Raw genomic sequence first — 22,149 nt, forward strand, 5'->3', positions numbered from 1 at the left:
CCAGAGGGCATCGTTCTAAGGAAGGAGAGTCAGGGCCTGTTTGGGGTGAGTGAACCAGAACTCATCTCCTCTGCTGGCAGGCCTTAGGTGGCCTTCCAAGGCTGTGCCTGAACAAAGAAACCTCTAAACAGCTCCATCTTTGGGAATAAAGCCAGTTATGAACCACATGGACAGTGCCTCTAAGTGATTTGCAGATTATTCATACACCTCAATAGATTCCAGGAAGCTTCCAGAAATCATGGCTTCCCATACTCCTGAAGTCAGGAGCTGTACCGGTTCGGGCCTCTCAGGAAAGGGGCTCCAGTTGCTGGTTGGCAGCGTTAAGATGCACACAGCCTGTTGAAAGAAATGTTGAAAACCTAACACATTCTTCAGATGTCTTTTCAGACCACAGACCCTCAACCTTCCACCAGCAGTGTCACCCCCAAGTACAATGCATTCAGATCACCAGAAACCAGCTCTTTTCGTTACTGCAGTATTTCCAGGCTGCCAGGGGAGGCTGGACTCCTGGGGTTGCCCCCTCCTGAAATCACTTCTGAATGCCTCTCTCAGGGGTTTAGACATTGAGTTTCATGGAACCCACCTTGGGTGGCCTAAGGGGCGCTTCTGGTGGCCAAGTACAGAAAGTCTGCGCCCCAGAAGCAGCCTGGACTCCTGATCCTTTTCTGGGAATGGAGAGGGGAGGAAGGCGTCTTCCCCCTGGGGTCTCCATGGGAACATGGGCATCCAGAAGTCTGCCCCAAAATGGCTTAACCCAGAAACCCTAAACCATCCATCCACCCACCTGGCTGTGCAACAGTTGAAGACGGTGAGGATGCATCAGGAAATTTCATGGAAAACACAAACGCTAATTAGGGATAAACTGAATCAATCCAGATAGAGAAGTAGAAAGGGTGACCTGGAAGTCAGAGTGGGCTCTCCGGTGGGATAGCTGCGTCAGCCCCAGATCCCTAACGAGTCCACTAGAACCCAAGGAAGCCTGCGTGGCACATGGATCTGGTGAAAAACAGGCTCCCGATCCTCTCATCCTTCCTGACACAAGTACCCTCTCGGATATGTGATCTGCAAAAATCCATTTTTAATGCAACACCAAGGTCCCATGCGAGGTCATGGCTACAGGATACTTTTCATTTGATCACACCACCACCCATTACACTGAAATTTTTCATATTTCCTCCAGGCAGGAAAAAAATGACTCCTTTGATTTCTAACATATACAACTTGGATTTTTTTTTAATATAAATTTAGTTGAGTTGAACCCAAGTAATCTGATTAAGCATTTTCTACTCTTGGAATAGGTTTAAAATTTTTTTCTATAGTTTTATGCACTTAAATTAGATTCCTAAAATACTCTCATATACATACAGAAAAATAATCTCTCAATGACAAATCACATTTTACAATAACAAGTGAAATATTTTTGACTACAGAATCTGTGTTGGTTTATGCGACATTTAACAGCATAGCCTCTTACATACCATATATACATTTAGTCATGGCCATTCCGTAAACACACAGCAGATATTTCATGATGAACATGAAATGAATACAACCTTTTCCCTTTATGTAGTGGGAGTTCGCATTTTTCTTAGCTGGAAACAGCACAGAATGTAGAAAACTGGTATCATCCACGGAACATTTTTGTTGCAGTTTCTCATCTGTACACATGTATTTACACGTAAGTTCACCACTTATACGTGTGACGGTACAAAGCTGCTGGAGCTAAGGCAATACAACATGGGGTGGGCAGGGGCCAACTCCCCTATCTATGCAGGGCCACCAAGGGATAAGAAGGGGCCATGGAGAGCACAGACTCCGGCTTGCGGGGCTACAGCAGACGAGATCTGAGGTTGATTTCACAGTTCAAAGATACTTGGGCTATTGGCCGTGTATGCTTTAAATGCATGTCTAAAATTAAGTAGCATTAACATAGATCTTGCTAAAATATCTACTTTCTGTCACAGTGAATGTTTAGCAGATGACATTTTAAGGATGTTGATTTATAGAATTGTACCTCAAATGTTCATTAAAACTAATTCTGACATGCTATTAATGAAATGCCCCTGGAGAAAGAACACTTGCAGAACTTCCCGTGGTCTGGAAGATTGCATGACGCACGCAAACAAAGCTATAATTTGTTATGTCATTCAAGGTGACTCAATCAAATCCAAGTGAGATGAGTTTGCAATTTCTGTTCAACTTTCTGTCAACATTTTTACTTAACAAATATAATCCCAGACAGAATCAGAGAACATAGCGAGGATTATTGCTCAATGTGTGTGGAGAAGGGGAAATGGAACTGCAAACATTTTGGAGTGTCCAGCCCAGGAAAAGTAAAAGCTCGTGAAAGAAAGCGACAACAGGAAGCCCAGCTCCATGCTCAGCTGCCTCCTGGGGCCACAGTCTTCTAGAACTTGAGGCTACTTACACTGAGGGTTCTTTTCTCTCCTACCATCCCCTACTTAAAAGCCACACAAAGGATCCTAAGGGGAGAGTCTAGCTGGGAAGTCACAGCCTCTCCGAAGCAGGTTCCTCCCAGACACCTGCAGACCAGATGATGTGGTCCAGCTGGGCAGGGAGGCGCTGGCGTCGCAGACTCCCCTTCTCTCCAGCGGGTGAAGGCTGGAGGAGCAAGTGTCCAGCCACTGGGGAAGGGACACTGAGCACGTCTATGACCCTGCTTCTCTTTGAAGGCAGAAGGTTGGAAAAGGCTTGCTGTTCTCCCAGGAAAGGGGAGAAAAGCTCCCGGTGGCTGACCAAGGCCAGAGGATATAGTGAGCTCAATGGTAAAAGCCCACAGTTGCTTGATGCCCTGCAGCCCATCCTGAACCGGGAACCCAGAGCTCCTGCCACCACCAGCAACCCCCTCTCCAGCCTTGGGGTGCAGCTGTGAACTAGGGGCTCAGTTCCACACCCTCTAGCTAGTCCAGGCCATTTGTGCTTTTAGGAAATAAATGCAGGCATTTAGAAAAGTATATCCGCCCAGCTTGCCACAGCCTGCCGGGAGACCTTTTTAAGTGAGAAGACCTGAGACAGAGCCCATCTGCTTCAGGAGCCAGCCCAGAACAGTGTGGTCAGGGCCAGCCTCGTGGTCGTGCCGCCTGGCAGCCACACGGGGCCATGCACTCAGAAGGGACCTGAGCGGCTTAATGCTCTCCTGTCACTGTCTAGAAATGCTTCATCACCTGAACAAGGGGCCTCGCATTTTCATTTTGCACTCTGTCCACCAACCACGCGGCTAGTCCTGTCCAGGACGACAGGACAGTGGAGTAACGTGTTTCCTGTTTCCCTCTCCAAGCCACAGAGCCATGCATCCCCCTCAAGTGTGGGTAGGCACACACACACGCGCGCACACACACACATACACACACACACGCACACATGCACGCACATAGAAACACATGCACACATACACGTGCGCACACACACACACGCACACATGCACGCACATACAAACACACACACATACACGTGCACACACACGCACACAAACACACAGGCGCACACACACGCACACCCATGCACACACACATACAGGGGCGTGCACACCCATGCGCGCACACACATACACGGGCGTGCACACACATGCACACACACGCACACAAACACATGCCTGCACACACAAACACACGTACACAAACACGCACACACACATACACGCACACACAATGCACACACAAGCACGCGTGCACACACCACGCACTGAGCTGCTGCGTCCCACCAACAAAAATTCCCTTCCACCTAAAGTTCCAGCAGTCTAAGTCTGCAAGCAGAGACTCTGTAATCCAATCCCAGTAGAGCTCACTGTAACTCCCAGAACGCTTGCCGGGAAGCAGGGCCTCCTCCAGGTCACCTGCCCTGCAGTCCACCCAGACGACAGACACTAAAGCAGATGCAGAAAGGGTGGGAAGGCTGAGGATCTCCGTGCAGCCCCAGCCTCAGCGGCAGGGAAGAGCAAGGTCTCACTGGAGACCCCTGATGCGTTAGGCTCGAACCCCAGGCTCGCCGCGAGCTTCCTTCCCACCCAGCCTTCAGTCTCTGCCAGGCCCACATTCCTAGCTCTGAGTCCGTGTTCCTGTCTTCCCCTACACCTCACATCACCAGCAACTCCTTCTGCGATCTACACAAGAGCGATGCCCAGCAGCTGCGGTAGGTGGAGCCGGCACCTTGAAATCCGCCAGTGAAAACAGCGAATTTCCTCCTCCTACAGGGTGACCCTCCACCCCCGCCAGTGACAGTGCACTGAACGGCAGCCGCTACTGCTCACCCAGCGCTACAAAGCCACCACACCCTTTCTTTGGTTCCTGTCTACCCCAGGCCCCCACTCTGTTTAGATACAGGAACGGCAGGAAATAAGAGATTTGAGTTAAAAAAGAGAAATGCAAAGGCGAAGAGAAGCAAAGTTGCACAGGAATGTTATTCTTTCAAAAGATAAAAGCATAAAACCAGAGCTTCTGGAAGAAGAAAATATGCATTCTTACCACTGCCTAAAAAGAAGCCTTAGTTTCTGGTTGATCCTCAGGAAATATCAGAGAAACGCTGATTTTTCCTTTTTTTTTCAAGGCTGACCAAATAAGTCCACTTCTGAACACAGCTTTATTTGGTGGGCTTTGAATACTAAAATATTCATACTAGGCAGATGATAGTAGTAATATAGCCTGGTATAGAAAATAGAACAGAATCCTATTAAAACACAACTCACAGAACACCCCTGACATCCAGTAAGGGGAAACCGACCCTGAAATCTGACAAGCACACATAATGTCAAAAACATTATTACGCGGGTGTAATCTGGTTCCCCCAGGGCCAGGGTAAAGAGGGTTCCTTTGAATGGAGGAACTGATTGAGGCTGCATGGAACTAAAGAAGTTATTGGGAGGTGGATATGAACTTTTTTTTTTTTTTTTTTTTGAGACGGAGTCTTGCTCTGTCACCCAGGCTGGAGTGCAGTGGCACAATCTCGGCTCACTGCAACCTCTGCCTCCTGGATTCATGCCATTCTCCTGCCTCAGCCTCCCGAGTAGCTAGGACTATAGGCACTCGCCACTATGCCTGGCTAATTTTTTGTATTCTTTAGTAGAGATGGGGTTTCACTGTGTTAGCCAGGATGGTCTCGATCTCCTGACCTCGTGATCCACCCGCCTTGGCCTCCCAAAGTGCTGGGATTACAGGCGTGAGCCACCGCGCCCGGCCAAACTTTTTTTTATAAGCGTTGGGTCTTATTTTAATGACTTAAAGTTAGTTTGCCATTAAAAGCAATGGCAAAAACCGCAATCACTTTTACACCAACCTAATCCAATTAGGCTTGCTTGAATGCCACCAAGGCAGGCCCGTCGGAGCTGCCTCCCAGCTTCTAGGAGGGTGACCTGGACCAGGATGGGGACTCCCTAAATGAACAGTGCATTAACTACTAAGATGTTTCTGAGAGATCACAATCCAGAGATGCACTGTCTAGTGTGCTGGTGTCTGGATTTTAATGCTCCCAAGACAGACAGCTGTTAGATGTCTTCTTTCACTTGGACTAAGTTTCCATGCCTATCAGGAATAGATTTCTTTTTTTTCTGGCTCCTACAGATAAAAGGTTATGTATCTTAGTTGATCCTGATGACCTGCAGACATATCCTGGATCTGATACAGTGCAGGGTGAGGAAACAGGAATTCTAGAACCTTCCTATCTTCTAGCTCAAATAAACAACTGCATTCCAAGTACAGAGAAGCAGGATCCAGAGGAAGCTGTGGGGTGCCACTAAGTTGACAGCCAATTACTTCCTCCGTGTCAGGTCTAACCAGAAGAGGTCTGCATTAGCTCTTTTTGTTTGTTTGTTTGTTTGTTTTGAGAAGGACTGTCACTCTGTTACCCAGGCTGGAGTGCAATGGTGTGATCTTGGCTCACTGTAACCTCCGCCTCCCAGGTTCAAGTGATTCTCCTGCCTCAGCCTCCTGAGTAGCTGGGATTATAGCTGGGATTACAGGTGTGCACTACCACCCCTGGCTAATTTTTGTATTTTTAGTAGAGACAGGGTTTCACCATGTCGGCCAGGCTAGTCTCGAACTCCTGACCTCAGGTGATCTGCCTGCTTCGGCCCCCCAAAATGTTGGGATTACAGGCGTGAGCCACCGCACCTGGCCGGTTTGCATTATTTCTCTGAAGAACCCCGCACAAAGCAACATTCATTGATCAGAACCATTCAAAATAGAATAAAAATATCCAAGGGCTCAAGGGAAACATTCCCTCTAGAAGTTGGGTCCTGCACATGAAGTACAAGTCACTGCAACAAGGAGAAGCAGGGACTGAGCCACATCTTCATCAGAAACCGGGCTGGCGGGCATGTGGGAGTATCAGGGGACACCAACGGGCCTGAGACTGCTTCTCCTGGAATGAGCTGACCTGGAGGTCCCACAGGAGGAAGTTGCAGGGAATGCATCCCTGGGCCCCCAGGACAGCTCTCATCAGGCTCCTCGTAAGCCTGTAAGGTCACTGGGCAGAAGAGCTGGAGGAAGCTGCCCCGTGAATGGCAGCTGTGGTTTCTTTGCACCCTCAGTCTTTCTGCTGCTTTACAATATCACCTCATGAGTGCAGCCTCCTGGCACTCATGGACAAGGAAAGCCCACCTTCCTCTAGAAGGGGCCCGGGCAGGTAGGCAATTACACTGTAGTTGGGAAAAGAAAGAAAGAAAGAAAATGCCCCCATTTGATCAAGCATTGAACGTCCCTAAAAGGAACTGAGTGTCTACGTGCAGGAAGCTGCTAGATCAATGTCATGGGAATTCCTGAGCCTCCCTCACTCGTGCAGGTTAAGGCTATTCTAGGGAAGCGCCTGCCACTTATATTTAATACAAGCCTGTTTCTGTCCCTGAGATCTGCCCCAGAATGTAGGCTGGCCTAAAAATCCTCATCTGAGCTCAGCCTTCCCAGAAATGGATTCATCTTCTGTGTCATTTGAACAAATGAACTGAAAACATAGAGAAACACAAGCATTTGGTCTCACTGGTCCACTCCAGGGAAAAGAAGGAGAATGAACATTCTAACGATATACTAAGCAGCCCCTGGGCCATTCCTGGAAGTAAGGGGGAGTCTCTAGCAGGCATGTCAGCACCCCATGGTACAAAGAGAAGGAGGTGTTAGTTTTCCCTAATGCCTCTTATGGTGGCTCAGACTACACTGAGGGCTTCATCATGCCACTGGTTTCTGGGCCTCCAGTTATGCTTCTGCCTGGTGTGAGCTAAAGCTCTTTTATCTAAAAGCAAAACAAAGCCATCCAGGTGCCTTTGTTTTTATGTCACTTTCTGGCATACGATGCTCTAAACTTGTAAACAAGTGTATCTGAATCAAACAGACCCACTGCTAATTGCACACTCACCTCAAGCCTGAAATGACCCTGTTATATCCAAAGCACACCAGATATTCATGTGAAAGTATTAGTGTCTGCTATAGAGCACATCGCTAACCTTGAAAAGGAAGGGAGAATTTAGAAACCAAATCAAATCAAATCATACTTTCTGTTTCCAATGGAAATTCTTAAAGTTGTTACACATACAAAACATATTTTCTTCTTATCAATCAAAAAGCCTCAATCAACTAGAAAAAAAACAACTTGGAGTAGAGGTAGAGAAGTCTTTTTCTGCTTATACAGGGTACTGGCCTACTCTAAAATATATTCCAACAGCTCCGCCTTTCCAGGAAAGCCAGAAGTGCCTTGTCCATTTCTGCCTTCATCTTGAGCCCCATCAGATTCTAGAACATCCTTGTTCTGTGTGGTCAGTGGCTTTACACTTGTCCTAGCCAGTTCCTGGAGAGACAGCCGGCCTGCTCAGCCTTGGAAGGCAGGCCTGCAAGTGTCCTTCCCCGCTGGCGCTAGCACCGAATCCCTCTGCCACCCCGGAATACACCCCTGGAGGACACCTGAGCTTTGGTACCAGGTCACCGAGATAAGATATAATGTGGGTGGTCAATTTACTCATTTTCTGATGGGATTTTTTTTCCCCCAGTTAACTTCAGGGCTACTCGACCAGATGAAATCAGTTACTTTCATACACTTAAGTCTTTAGGTTGTTTAAAAAAAAGCAAAGAAGAAAAAATGCCTCCTCTTACATGAATGTTCTTTGAGAGCAGAGCCCTTTCCTCTGCTATCAGAGGACAGAGACACATTATCCAAACAAACAAGGAAGTCCGGCTCTAGTTCCTCAAGCATTCCTGGTGACCTGCACCTAGAAAGGTCCCTCCTTCCAGATTAGTTCAGGCCTGGATCTGAATGAGCCACATCTTCAGGCTCTCATGGTCCCAGCAAACCTGGTTCCAGGAGACGATGCTGTCCGTCTACCTGCCAGCATGATGCCAGCAGCCAGAGAGGCCCTGTCCCAGAGGGACCAGGATGTGGACTGTCACTTCTAGAGAACTGCTGTATGAAGAAGGCTCAGCCCAAGAGGTCCCCGGATAGTTCAGTTCTCAGGGATGACTGAGGGTTACAGCGTAACCCTATGACCAGGACAGCCCCTTCTTGGACTAAAGGAGATCAGAGTGTGCAGGAGGAGCTAGCAGTGTGGCTCAGAGCAGAGGAACGCTTGCAGGGGTGTGTAAAAGGCTGAGATCAGGATGCCAGGATGCAGTGGCCTACAGAACTCCTATATGTAGAAAACGAAGAGCTCGGAGACAGACTCCTTGTTGGCAAGGAGCATATAATTTCAGTGAAATATAGCCCAGATGGTCAATAGAGGTGAAGGAACAGAGAGGCCCAAGGGTTTGAGACTCCATGCATCAGCCCTGTTCCTCAATCCCCTTGACACAACTCATGAATCACAGCTGGATCCGAGGGCCAGCCCGACTCCTCCATAAGGACGATCGGTTACGTTACAAATTACACCAGGAAATACAAGGACACTAATCCAGAACTTGCTACACAGCAGGAGCATCTCAAGGATGTTCAACAGAGTCACTTGAGGAAAAACAGTCACATATTGCTTTCTCATGCTACATTAATTCCAATAATAGGACACTATGAGTGGGTGACCTGGGACCTCAAACGATTGTTTGTCATTGTGCATACCATACGCTACCTACATGAACAATGATGTCCAACATTAACACGCAAATAAAGTCAATGAAGGAAAGACAGGACAGAAAACAAAAAGAGATTGGAATGGTGACCCACACTACGCCATTTACACATGGAATACTTTTTTTCTACCATGGTAACATGTCTTTCATAAACACACTGAACAAACGGTATTGGTTATAGAAATAGGAAAGCATAAGTTGCATGTCTATTTATAGATTTAATTTAAAAGTTTCTTAACAACATCAAAAAATATAAACTTAAAGTTTTTTAACCATGTTTTCTGCTGGGAAATGGTAAACAAATGCATGCCTGAAGTTAAACTTGGTCTCTAACACGTTCAGTTGAAAGTTTCTAACTACAGGGTATATTTGCTTGTTTCAAAAAATACTTATGTCTGTTGTTCTTGATACAAAATTCTACACTATCTTCAATAAATAAATAATAAAGTATTTCTTAAAAGTATGAAATGTAAACTTTGTTGTCCTTTCCAACACACACTTTTAAAAAAAATTGCTTGAAGTATGACCGGGCTCTCATGGGAAATTATAACACTACACATTCAGTTCCCAGCAAAGGGGGTACTCCGCCACAAAGCTGATGCTATTATTTAGAAAGCGCTTTTATAACCCTAATTAAAGTCTAAGGACCTACAATCAAAGAGAACACCATCTAGTACAGGAAAGCTAGACTCCGGTACCAACAGAACATGCAAAGGACATTTCATGACCACAACAAACTGGGATTATGAGAATATTAACATGCGAACAAAATACGGCCCCCACTTTTCATTAGCAAATCAAGTTACTATCTAACTAACCAGACTATCTCCTGGCATTTAAGGGAAAAAAAAAAAAATTAAAGAACTCAAACCAAACAGCTTGACACATGGTCATACAGTCCTGACTCTTGGAACAAGCACATTACCGTGAGGTTGGGGTGGGTGTGGTGGAGGGTGGGAAAGCGTCTTAGGTCTTTGGCCCAGGATGTGCGGGGCTTGCATGCTCCTAGGGTCTTTCACCCACCACATAATGGACTGTCTTCATTTTCTTTCCCAGCCTCCAGCTTGACATTTTTCCTTTTCACGCCTTGGGGATCTAGGACGTGGCTTTTTGGGGAATGTACCAAAGACAGTTGTTGAAATTTCCTACAACAATCAGGATTCAGCACATCCAAGCACAGAACAGGGCACCAGCAACTAACTACTGCTGCCGTGAAATATCACAGGGCCTCTGAGCCAAAAGAGATTTTTCCACCATGGCTGCCAATCGAGACCCAGTGACCCAACATTGTCAGGTTGCCTTTCCAGTGACCTGCAGTGATCTGATCCAGCAGACGGGTGACTTTCTAGATAATGGCTTTCTGTGACCATATTCCAAGCATGCCGGAAATCAGAACTGAATCCACGCAACAATACGCCGGTGTGTTTTCATTGACATATATTAATACAAGGCCTAGAGGGGGAAGGAACGGCTATAACGGTGCACATGCTGGAACCTTCCATAGACCAGCTCTTCAAAGAGCTAAGTCAGGGCCTGATCAGACCGTCTCACCGAGTGATCAGCTCCAGGCAGCATTTCCCTGCGGGAGAGATGGGATTCTGAAGCAACGACAGGACCATCATAATTGTTTCTGAACGCACACCAACGACTGGGCATTGTAAGCTGAGAAGTCTACTTGGGGCATGGTGGATGTAAGAAATAGGAGGGTTACATGAGTTCTCCAAAAATATAGACATTGCATTTATAAATCTATTTTATAGTAACCAGACCCATTCTTCAAGCCCGGGAAGGCGCTAGACTCCCAACTGCACCCTGTTGAGGGTTATGGGATTTCAGTGACCCTAGAAGCCATAATGAGACCTGTAGTGAGGACAAAGGAAAACAGAGCTTTGTTTCATGAAAAAGGAAATTGTTTCGGGGCAGGGAGGATTGTCGAGAATGATTCCTAGAAGCTCTGAGGGGCCTGTCTTTGCCGTCCCATATCCCTGTGACTGAACACCACCAAATGGTTTCTTAGAAAAGGAACACAATTTCCAGACAGCATGTGCGGCCGTGGGCTGGGACCCTGCTGAGCACACCCTGAGCCCGCTGCCTACGGCTCATCAAACAACTGCAGGTCCAAGCGGACCACGATCTCTCCCGTGGGGACTTCGTGCAGCAGAAGACACTTCGTAACTGGACCCTTGGAGCCCTGGTCCTTTTTGATGTCCGCCACACGGATCTCCGTCCGACCCAAAAAATCTGAAAAGAGAACAGACAGACCCTGCTAAGAGGGCCCATTCCCTGTCTTCGAGGCACATGTCTGGCATATTGGGGACCCCCTGATGAACTGTTACATTCTGATGTAAACCAACACTAGGATTTCCAACTCACTCCCCAGTAGAGTTGCCAATGTGTCATGGTATTTCATTATTTAAAAAAAACAAACCCAACCCCAATCTTTATCTCTCAGAATTAGAAGGTGGCCGGGCACAGTGGCTGGCATCTGTAATCCCAGCACTTTGGGAGGCCAAGGCAGGAGGATCACTTGAGTCCAGGAGTTTGACACCAGCCTGGGCAATAGAGTGAGACCCTGTCTCTACAAAAACATTTTAAAAATGAGCCTAGCATGGTGGTTCATGCCTGTCATCCCAGCTACTTCGGAGGCTGAGGCAGGAGGATTGCTTGAGCCTGGGAGGTGGAGGCTGCAGTGAGCTGTGATTGCACCACTGTGCTCCAGCCTGAGTGACAGAGTGAGACCCTGTCTCAAGAAAAAAAAAAAAGTAAAAAAATAAAAAGAAAAAAGAATTTAGAAGTTGACAGTGCACATAGTGGTTAAGAGTCCAGACTTGGGAGGCAAACTGTTCCAGTCGCACTCAAACATTTAACCAGCTACCACAACGAGTACCTAACTCACAATGAGATAATTCACATAAAAAGTACTAAAAGATGAAGGCCCTATGGAGCCATTTAAACCTTGTACAGATAATGATAGTATTCGACCCTCACTCCTTTGGTTATAATTAAGTTGAGCATATAATCTTTTAACTTACTCTGTGATTTTTTTTTTTTTTTTGGAGATGGGGTCTTGCCCTGTCACCCAGGCTGGAGTGTAGTGGCACCATCACGGCTCACTGCAGCCTCAACCTCCCAGTCTCAAGCAGTCCTCCTGCCTCAGCCTCCCAAGTAGCTGGAACTACAGGTGCGTGCCACTATGCCTGGCTACGTTTTGTATTTTTTTGTAGAGACTAGGTCCCATTATGTTGGCCAGGCTGGTCTCGGACTCCTGGGCTTAAGCAATCCTCCTGCCTCAGCCTCCCAAAGCGTTGGGATTCCAGGCCCGCATCACCATGGCCACCGGTGATTTTTACTGGGTTGAGGGAGAGACAGGTCGTTTCTTGGAATCATTGGGCCGAGACCATTCTTTTCCAGGCCCAAGCAGGAACAGAAGGCTGGCGGAAGAAATGATTCATCCAACGTGACTGCATCCCTTTGCCTACTTAATAACTGCCACAAAAATGCCACCCAAAGGGACCTGGCTGATTCTGCGGCTCCTGTGCTGGGCTAACATCCTTGTTCCATTGGCCAGCTTCATCCATTGCCAGCATGGCTTTTTGCCAAGGACTGAAGAACTGTGCTGAGGCTCTTAAATACACCCCTCTCCACAGTCACCTGCTTTGGAAAGCAGAAGATGGTCGTGTTTGCCCAGGGGCAGCTGGCACAATTCTAGACCAAGCATGCTCTGTCCACTTGCAGTGAGACACCTCCAGAAGACTCCTCCAGGGGAGACAGAGCCTCGTCTTGTGCCAGCCAGCCTCATCTCTCGGGAGGGAAACCCAAGGAATCCTGGCACCAAGTCTCCAGGTAAGAAAACATTCACCCACGCAAACGAGTGCCAGGGAAGGAGGCGTAACCACGGGGCCGCGTTCCACTCACCATCTGGTGAGAACTGGTCCCTCTCGAACACAGTGATGCAGAGGACTTCCTGCTCCAGGTCTCGGATGAAGAACTGGCAGTTGGAATTCCACTTGGGGTTCAGAGTGTCCTGGATCGTCTTGGTGATGTGGCACTGGGAACCCATGGTCACCTCGCAGTAGGGGTTGCTCTTTCCTGAAGGGAACAAAAGCCTTCGTCAGGTGGAACTCACCCCTCATTTTGATCCCCACCCTTTTTTTTTTTTTTTTCTGATGTAGTCTTGCTCTGTTGCCCAGGCTGGAGGGCAGTGGTACGATCTCAGCTCACTGCAACCTCCACCTCCTGGGCTCAAGTGATTCTCCTGCCTCAGCCTCCTGAATAGCTGGTATTACAAGTGCCTGCCACCATTCCTGGCTAATTTTTTATATTTTTAGTAGAAACGGGGTTTCACCATGTTGGCCAGGCTGGTCTCAAACTCCTGACCTCAGGTGATCTGCCTGCTTTGGCCTCCCAAAGCACTGGGATTACAGGTGTGTAATCCAGGCCACTGTGCCTGGCCGCTCCCCTCTCTTAATAATTATTATGCTTAATAAGTGGCATTCAATGGAGAATCCAGGTGCAAACTCCCAGAAGTCAGCGTCATCCTTAAACTAAGAACACATAATTAATTGAGTGGGCTTTGAAACTAGGCCCGTCCTGTCTCCTCACTTTGGTCTGATTTTGTGTCCTATCCACTGTGAATGCAGCGGCTCAGATCCCTCGGAAAAGCAGAATGGTAGAAAGGATGAAAAAAAACCCCACAAAACCTCCAGGTTTTAAATCAGTGCTAGTTAAACCAACTCTGGAAGGAGATCGGGGAGTATGGAAATAGCACATTTGATTTACATTCAGGTGGGGGTGCGGGCAACCCGGACCCAGCTTCCAACCCTAAGGCAGGAGGCGGGGGCGCCTCAGAGCCTTACCATGTGACCGACAGGGTTTCAACTCAATGCCTTCAACCACGTTCACCATCAACCTTCCAATGCCTGTTGCCCTTTGGGAACGGACTGTGATGGCAGGAAAAACACACAATGCTTCATTTGAACATGCCACACCGTTCCCATCTCTGTGAGCCTCACAATGCATTTCATGGACCTCTCCCGCCTCAAAAGTAATTCTCCCCTCCTCTCCTTGACCTCTTGCTTCCTTGCTCCTGGAATTTGTCCTCCCTCCCCATCTGCATCCCACCCCAAGCTCACTTCCATCCCATCTCATGCCCCTCCTCTAGGTCCAGAGGACTCTTCTATTCTGAGGATTTCCAGCCCAGCCAAATGGCCCTCCCTCCTGCCGGCGTGCAGGACAGCCCGCGGGGCCATGCATTACCCAGGTACGCCTTCTCGCGCTTCTTTTTCTCAGTCTCTATGTAGAGTTCAGAAGCAGCTTTGATTTTCTGCACCCAGGCAGTCCTTGGACGGAAAAAGACAGAGAGTTGCCAAACAGAAACTCAGGAAAAAGGCTTCAGGTCTGTTCAAACACTGTTGCCAGGACTCCGTTTTCTTTGTTCACTTGATTTTAACCACAAAGGCTCGGGAAAGAGAATCTGATTTTATGTCACATGATGCTAATACTTATTCCTGCCATCGATAAGAAAGGCATGAGGGCCATTTCCATGGATGTCCTCAAGACCTGCGTTCATGTCCCCGGGGAAGAAAATCTGTGATAGATGCTGTCTTGGAGGCAACATGGGGACACAACTCCTCTTCCTTCCTTACCGAAGAGCAGCACATATTTTCCTAATCCAACAAAGCCAGAAGGATCTTGCTTACGAAGTCACGCAAAGAAAGAACAAAAACCACTTCCCAGATTGGGAACCACTTCACAAGAAAGAGCAAAATGCCCTGGGGGAAGGCGTTTGTGGCTGCGGTTTTCGCCTTCATTTTTTCTGAGAACCATATGCACGGAAGCTTTAGCCAATTTTCTTGCTCGGTGCAAACGCTCTTTGGAATGATGCTGGCCTTGTGTCAAGTTCACCCTTCAGAAAATGATCTATTTCACTTGGCTCCAGGGCAGTGTCTTGAAGACAGATTGAAGCAAAATACCCACAGCCCTAGGTTCCAGAATGCCCATTTAAGTGAGCCAAGGTGAGGAGGGGTTTGGGTTTGGGTGGTCCTATTAACCCCCAAATTGCTTTCCTATTGGTTTCTGCCACCTGGGAAGCCAGGGGAAACTTGAGATGCTCCGTTTACCTCAAAGAATGCTAAACATTTCTGAAAAAAAAAAACAAAAAAAAACTGCCAGGTGCAGTGGCTCATGCCTGTAATCCCAGCATTCTGGCATTCTGGGAGGCCAAGGAGAGTGGATCCCTTGAGCCCAGGAGTTTAAGACCAGCCTGGGCAACATGGCGAGACCCCATCTCTACAAAAAAAGTAATAAAACACTAGCTGGGCTTGGTAGCACATGCCCGTAGTCCTAGCTACCTGGGAGGCTAGGGTGGGAGGATTACTTGAGCCCAGGAGGTCAAGGCTGCAGTGAGCTGTGACCGCACCACTGCACTCCAGCCTGAGTGACAGAGTGCGACTCTGTCTTAAAAAACAAACAAACAAACAAACAAAAAACTCAAGCAAAATTAGTTTCAATCCATGTTATTTTGGAAAGTGCATGCCATGTGTCAGATTTTTGAGAGGCTGTAGAAAAAAGTAATAGCCCCAACCCAACCCCAGCCAGGGGTGATAGCATTGCCACTTGGGAAACATTGGCACCTGCTGATTAATCACATGTCCCTTTTGTGTGCTAGAGCTGTGGAGCCCCTGGGGCCCATGCTGGGGAGGTGGCAGGTCTTACCGTTCATTTATGCTTTCTGCTCGGAGGGTGTAGACGCGGTCAATGTGGGAGATGTGGAAGATGGGCTCGTCTCCAGAAGGGTCGGTGGGTAATTTTACTAGAACCTCATTTAGGAAAATAGGCTGCAAAGTAACGTGAAGGCATTACAAAGCGAGGCTGGGGGTCTGCGTGCTTTGGTAAACCGTGAGTGTGTGAGCACGCTTATGAGACTGCAAGTCAGCCGTGTGTGCACGCCCATGTGTGTGTTTCAGTAACCTCGACTGAGCATGTGTGTGTGTTTCTGGGTGTGTTCCAGTAAACCAGACTGAAGGTGTGTGTGTTTTCCGGTAAAGAATCCCAGAATAATAATTTTGTGTTAGTACCAACTTTCATAGATTACAAATTATAGATATGGGTCTCCCCCACCCCCGATTTTGCAGGTATGTTTTAACTCCTTCAGAATGAGATCTGGCTGGTGTCGCTTTTCCTGGTGTATCCTAAACAGCAGTCTTCATCCACTTTACATCAAGCAATTCCCTCCAAAGGTTTTCACATGAAGTTTCTAGTAACTATATAAATACATAGCTCTTTTTTCCCCCAAAATAAAGCTAACTGCTGCTTCAGAGAAAATTCTGTAAAAACGCCCCCATGGAGACAAATTTAGAAAAACAATGTCCCGTGACACGAAGACACACAAACACAGCCATGCACGTATGAACAGACCATATAAACAGCTGAGGGAAATTCTCCACTCATCAACTGTTTAGAGAGGCTGTGCTAGAAAGGGGAGGCCTCGGATGTTTCAAGCTACCTGGAGAAGTCTGGCCGGGGACTTAGGACTGTTTGGAGGCGACGGTGGGCCCTGGGTGCTGTTTTGCGCCTCTTCTCCCAGGCTTTTTCACACCTGCCTCATCCGTACCCTAGACTTCGCTCCTACAGGCTAAGGCATGCCTTTGTCACATCCCAGGGACCACAGGAGCCATTTGGCAGCCAATATATGTTCCACCGATGGCACCGAGTGTCACTGAAACTGCGGTGGGATACGGATCATCCTCCACTCCGGACACCCTAAATCGCAGTTCAACTCCCAGCCTTCTACTCCACGCCACCGCCCCAGACCCCGCTAAAACTCTAGTTCCTTTTTGGAAACTTCTTCCTCCCCAAACACATCAACCCTGACAATGCAATTGGGAATCCAACTTACAGTTTTGTACATTTTATACTGCAGGTTTGATTTGGGGCTGAAGACTTTGTCGGTGCCAGAAGATCCCAAGGGCTTCGTGATCTGAGTCAGCAGGAGGAAGTCGTTGAAAAGGAAACCATACAGTTCCTTGTTGCTCTTGGCCTTGTAGAGCTTCCCACTGTGCAGAAATTTGCGCGGCCCCAAGCAGTTGGTCACTGAATTGAACACAAGTTGCTGAGAAAGGAAAACAAAACCCAAAGTGTAACATTTTTTGTTTCTCCGCATCTGAAAGCATGGGCTCCATCAGAATCAGAGGCCAGGCCCCAGTGCACTCGGAATCTCAGGCAAAAGTCAAGGATGGCTTTGAAGACTTTGGAGCCAAGAGATCAAAGTCAGACAAAGGCACAGTTCAGGGAATTCCAAGTATCAAGAAGAGTCTCAATGGTAATTTCTTTTTTTTTTTTTTTTCTTTTTTTTTTTTTTTTTTTTTTGAGACGGAGTCTCGCTCTGTCGCCCAGGCTGGAGTGCAGTGGCCAGATCTCGGCTCACTGCAAGCTCCACCTCCCGGGTTTATGCCATTCTCCTGCCTCAGCCTCCCGAGTAGCTGGGACTACAGGCGCCCACCACCTTGCCTGGCTAGTTTTTTTGTATTTTTTTTAGTAGAGACGGGGTTTCACCGTGTTAGCCAGGATGGTCTCGATCTCCTGACCTCGTGATCTGCCCGTCTTGGCCTCCCAAAGTGCTGGGATTAGAGGCTTGAGCCACCGCACCCGGCCTCTCAATGGTAATTTCTAAGGCTTTTCCTCTAAGGAGATGCTAGTGTCTTATGGTGCAATTGGTGTGTTTTTTTCTTTTTTTTTTTTTTTTTTGAGACAGGGTCTCACTATGTTGCCCAGGCTGGAGTGCAGTGGTGTGATCATAGTTCAGGCAGCCTTGACCTCCCAGGCTCAAGCAATTCTCCCATCTCAGCCCCCCAACCCATGCCTGGCTAATTTTTGAAAAAAACTTTTGTAGAGATGAGGGGTCTCACTACTTTGCCCAGGCTGGTCTTGAACTCCTGGTGTCAAGTGATCCTTCCACCTCAGGCTCCCAAAATACTGGGATTACAGGTGTGAGCCACTGGGCCTGGCTGCTTCTCTTTTTAATTTACTGGGAAAACGGGGCAGCAGAAAGAAAAGTGCCCACCTGGCTCCCACCTTGGAGATTCCCTGCTCTGTGCAGGGTCTGTGCATGAAACAGCTCCAGGGAGAAGACCCCACACAGGTTCAGACAGTCCTTTGTGCTTCTGGAAAGCAGCAGCCCCCGTCTCTCTCCAATTCCACGGACAAATGCTGCCTTTCAAGGCACAACTGCAGTCTGGGCCCCTGGCATGTGTGTGACTGTACAAATCAGTGGTGTTAATTTTTTTTTGAGATGGAGTCTCGCTCTGTTGCCCAGGCTGGAGTGCAGTGGCGCGATCTCTGCTCACTGCAAGCTCCGCCTCCCAGGTTCACGTCATTCTCCTGCCTCAGCCTCCTGAGTAGCTGGGACTACAGGTGCCCCCCACCACGCCTGGCTAATTTTTTGTATTTTTAGTAGAGACAGGGTTTCACCATGTTAGCCAGGATGGTCTCGATCTCCTGACCTCGTGATCTGCCCACCTTGACCTCCCAAAGTGCTGGGATTACAGGCGTGAGCCACTGCGCCCGGCTGTAAATCAGTGGTGTTGAGCGACCTCTCAATGCCAAACAGAATGGACACTGTACTGTGCACATGAAACCTCACCCGGCTCACCTGCTTAGCAAACAGGAAGGGAACAGCTCCCTCCCTCCACTTACTGACCCGTAGAGACACTGTGGGTGCTGAAATGCGGCTCTAACACCTCTTGGGGGTCTATCACCTCACTCCAGTAGGTTCTGAAGGGGCAGAGGGTACTGAGGTGGAGATGATCCCACAGAGGCCCCCTTTTTGACAGCAGGAGGAGAGGCCAAGGATAGCAAGGCCGTGGCTGCGTGCCAGGAGTAAGACGACCCAGTCAGAGGCCAGCCCCTCACGCTCCCCATCTGCCCACACAACTGGCCTGGGGGACGCTCCAGGGCTGTCTCCTGAGCTACGAGCCCTATGGACCTCTCTGAATAGGGTATATGTGAGGGAGTGACAGGTTCGTAACACGTGTCCCCAAGAGAAGCTGGTGGCCACCTGTCCATCTGCAATACGGGAGAAACAGTGGCGCCTCTGTGAGCGGAGAGCTAAAGGCAGCTGGAAACGGGCCACTGCACTCTGCTCTCAGCCACCAGGAGGAAAGATGACCTCTGACCTCCCGCGGAGGCTCTGAGAGCCCAAGAAAGACCGAAGGTGTGGCCACAACAGGAGCCTTCAAAGAACACTCTTCACCTCTGCACTCCGGGCAGGGGCCTGGAGACCAACCAGCCCTTCCTGCTTGCCAAGACAGTGTTCAAGCCACTTGGGCACAAAGCATCCAGAGAAGGCAAGTGTCATTGGATCCAGTGACATAAAGGTGCTCTCGTTCATTCATACTCAAAGCCTCTACCTGGCCAGGATAACACTGAATATGCATGAACTGGGAGGAGTATTTGCACTTCTCTATCTTCAGACAGGAATGCCAAAGACAGCATCTGTTTGAAAGTTAATCACTGCTGTGTGTCCAGACCTGGGCCACGCATGGTCCACACTGCGATCCTAGGTCAGGAGACAGAAGTCAACACGTCCTCTTCCCATCACCATGAACGTCATCAAGAGAACAACGACGCTGTGCATGATAGCCAGGAAGACTGACCAAGAAGGACAGCCATCTGATGGCAAACGGGGGATTTAAGCCCAAAAAATCAAAGGACAAGAACTAGGCTGGGTGCAGTGGCTCAGGCCTGTAATCCCAACACTTTGGGAGGCCAAGGCAGGCGGATCACTTGAGGTCAGGAGTTGGAGACCAGCCTGGCCAACACGGCGAAACCCTGTCTCTACTAAAAATACAAAAAGTAGCCGGGTGTAGTTCTGGGCCCCTATAGTTTCAGCTACTTGGGAAGCTGAGGCAGGAGAATCTCTTGAACTCAGGAGGTGGAGGTTGCAGTGAGCCGAGATCGCACCACTGCACTCCAGCCTGGGTGACAGAGTGAGACTCCGTCTCAAAAAAAAAAGGATAACAACTGATTTTACTTTAACATCTTCAGATCCCAGCCTTACTGTGTCCCTCTGATGGCAGCTGTCAGAATCAGGGAAGGGCCCTTTCTAAGGTGCACATGGTTGTGTCGGCATTTCTGCCTGGCAGTGCAGGGGCGGCTTGGGTCCCTTGTCTTCAGGATCAAGTTAACGTTCCTTTGCATGATACACAGGCCTTCCTCGGCTGGGCCTCAGCCTGCCCTGCAGCCCCATGGCCCATCATTCCTCTACAGTCCTCACCAATGCCCTGCTCAGAATCTCAGAATGGTCCTCCACTCCTAATGCTCTGCCCCGATCTTTTTTTTTTTTTTTTTTGAGACAGGGTCTTGATCTGTTGCCCAGGTTGGAGTGTAGTGGTGCAATCATGGCTCACTGCAGCCTCAAACTCCTGGGCTCAAGCAATCCTCCTGCCTCAGCCTCCCAAGCAGCTGAGACTACAGGTGCATGCCACCATACCTGGTTAATTTTCTAAACATTTTTTGTAGAGACAAGGTCTCACTATGTTGCCCAGGCTGGTCTTGAACTTCTGACCTCAAGGGATCCTCCCACCTTGGCCTCTCACAGTGCTGGGATTACAGGCCTGAGCTATGGTGCTTGGCCTGCCTCCAATGCTTCATCCTGCCATACCCAGTCAAGTATCACCTCCAAGGCCCCTGAGAGTCCCCCGTACAACTGTCCCTTGCTCCCATCACGTGTCCCCACAGCACTTGGCACCTAGCTCTGCCTCCTTACCCCTCACATCTTGTTGTAAATGATGGTTTAACTCCCAGCTTCCTACTGGACCGTAAGCTCCTTGAGAGTGGGGGCCACATCTTATTTGTTTTTATGTCCCAGGGTTTAGTACTGAGCCGTGGCACATGGGCGGATACTCACTAAGTGCTTATTGAATGAATGGATGATGAGCGAATAAATGACCCACCCACCGATTGCAGAGCAACACAAAATCCCAAAATGGGAGCCCACAGCTGTCCCCTTGGCTGCCACGGGGCTTCTTCCACAACTTTGCTCATCCCACACCAACACTGAAGGTGGACAGGAAGTGGGGCCGTGGAGGAACCAGTCATAGTGACTCCCTCAGGTGGTGACTGCCTTTGTAGCTTATGAGAGGGAAGAAACCACAGGGGGAGTGGATGAGGGAGATGCATTCTCGCTGGGCATTTTGGGAAACCCTAGTGAATGGTATATGTGTGTGCATACAGGCATGTATGTATGTGTGTACATGCACAAGTGCGGGTGTATACAGAAACAGAGAGAAAAAAATGGGGAAAAAAAAATGAATGAGACCAAAGGAAAGGTTAAGTGGAAAGAAGAAAATTAAAGACCAAATGAGAGGCTTCTGGCCAGGCATGGTGGCTCACGCCTGTAATCCCAGCACTTTGGGAGGTTGAGGCGGGCAGATCACTTGAGCTCAGGAGTTTGAGACCAGCCTGGGCAACATGGTGAGTCCTTGTCTGTACAAAAAAATAGAAACATTAGCTAGGCATGGTGGCCAATGCCTGTAGTCCCAGCTACTTGGAAAGCTGAGGTGGGAAAATCACTTGAGCCCAGGAGGTTGAGGCTGCAGTGAGCTGAGTTTGTGCCACGGCACTCCCGCCTGGGCAACAGAGTGAGACCCTGTCTAAACACACACGCACGCACACACACACACACACACACACAGAGGCGGGGGGTGGGGGGCTTCTGTTTCTGGAAGTATAGTGGACTAGATACTCGGAATGACTCACCCAACAAAAACTTTAAAAAAACAGAAAAATGCAAAAATCCACTTTTTAACTCCAAGAAAACTGGCACAGAAAAAAAAAAAATAGAAACAAAGTAAGAAATTTGCAGAGGCTGAAAACAGAATGAAAATAGGAACCTGGAAGATCACTGACAGCCAGTGCCACTATAGCTTCGAGGGTCTCTCTTGAATCTGCTAACATTGACCTTGCATTTTACTTACTACATAGGGTGCAGAAGTAGGTGCATCCAGAGCCAACGTGAGGGGTCTAATAGGAGATCTTCACAAAAAGATGAACCCAGAGGAGGAGTGACAGGTAAACTCAAGCTCAGAGGGGATGAGCA

The 22,149-nt window shown here is 48.5% G+C and overlaps 1 protein-coding gene across 6 annotated transcripts in view; it reads right to left on the minus strand.

The window, feature by feature from the left end:
• Positions 1-5,196: 5,196 nt before the first annotated feature.
• ITSN1 (intersectin 1) overlaps positions 5,197-22,149 on the minus strand; it is a 247,173-nt gene continuing 230,220 nt past the window's right edge. For 5 of the 6 annotated variants that reach the window (XM_045387760.3, XM_045387763.3, XM_045387758.3 and 2 more), the window contains 6 exons: positions 16,951-17,163; positions 15,768-15,889; positions 14,310-14,392; positions 13,910-13,993; positions 12,969-13,142; positions 5,197-11,294 (listed from right to left, as the gene is read on the minus strand). In XM_045387760.3, the coding sequence (XP_045243695.1) occupies positions 11,146-11,294; positions 12,969-13,142; positions 13,910-13,993; positions 14,310-14,392; positions 15,768-15,889; positions 16,951-17,163 (825 nt within the window). In that variant the 3' untranslated portion in view covers positions 5,197-11,145. The remainder of the gene's footprint in view (positions 11,295-12,968; positions 13,143-13,909; positions 13,994-14,309; positions 14,393-15,767; positions 15,890-16,950; positions 17,164-22,149) is intronic. The other variant, XR_012432038.1, reaches the window with a different exon arrangement.

Source organism: Macaca fascicularis, chromosome 3 (assembly GCF_037993035.2).
Source record: "Macaca fascicularis isolate 582-1 chromosome 3, T2T-MFA8v1.1".
Classification (NCBI taxonomy): Eukaryota; Metazoa; Chordata; class Mammalia; order Primates; family Cercopithecidae; genus Macaca; species Macaca fascicularis.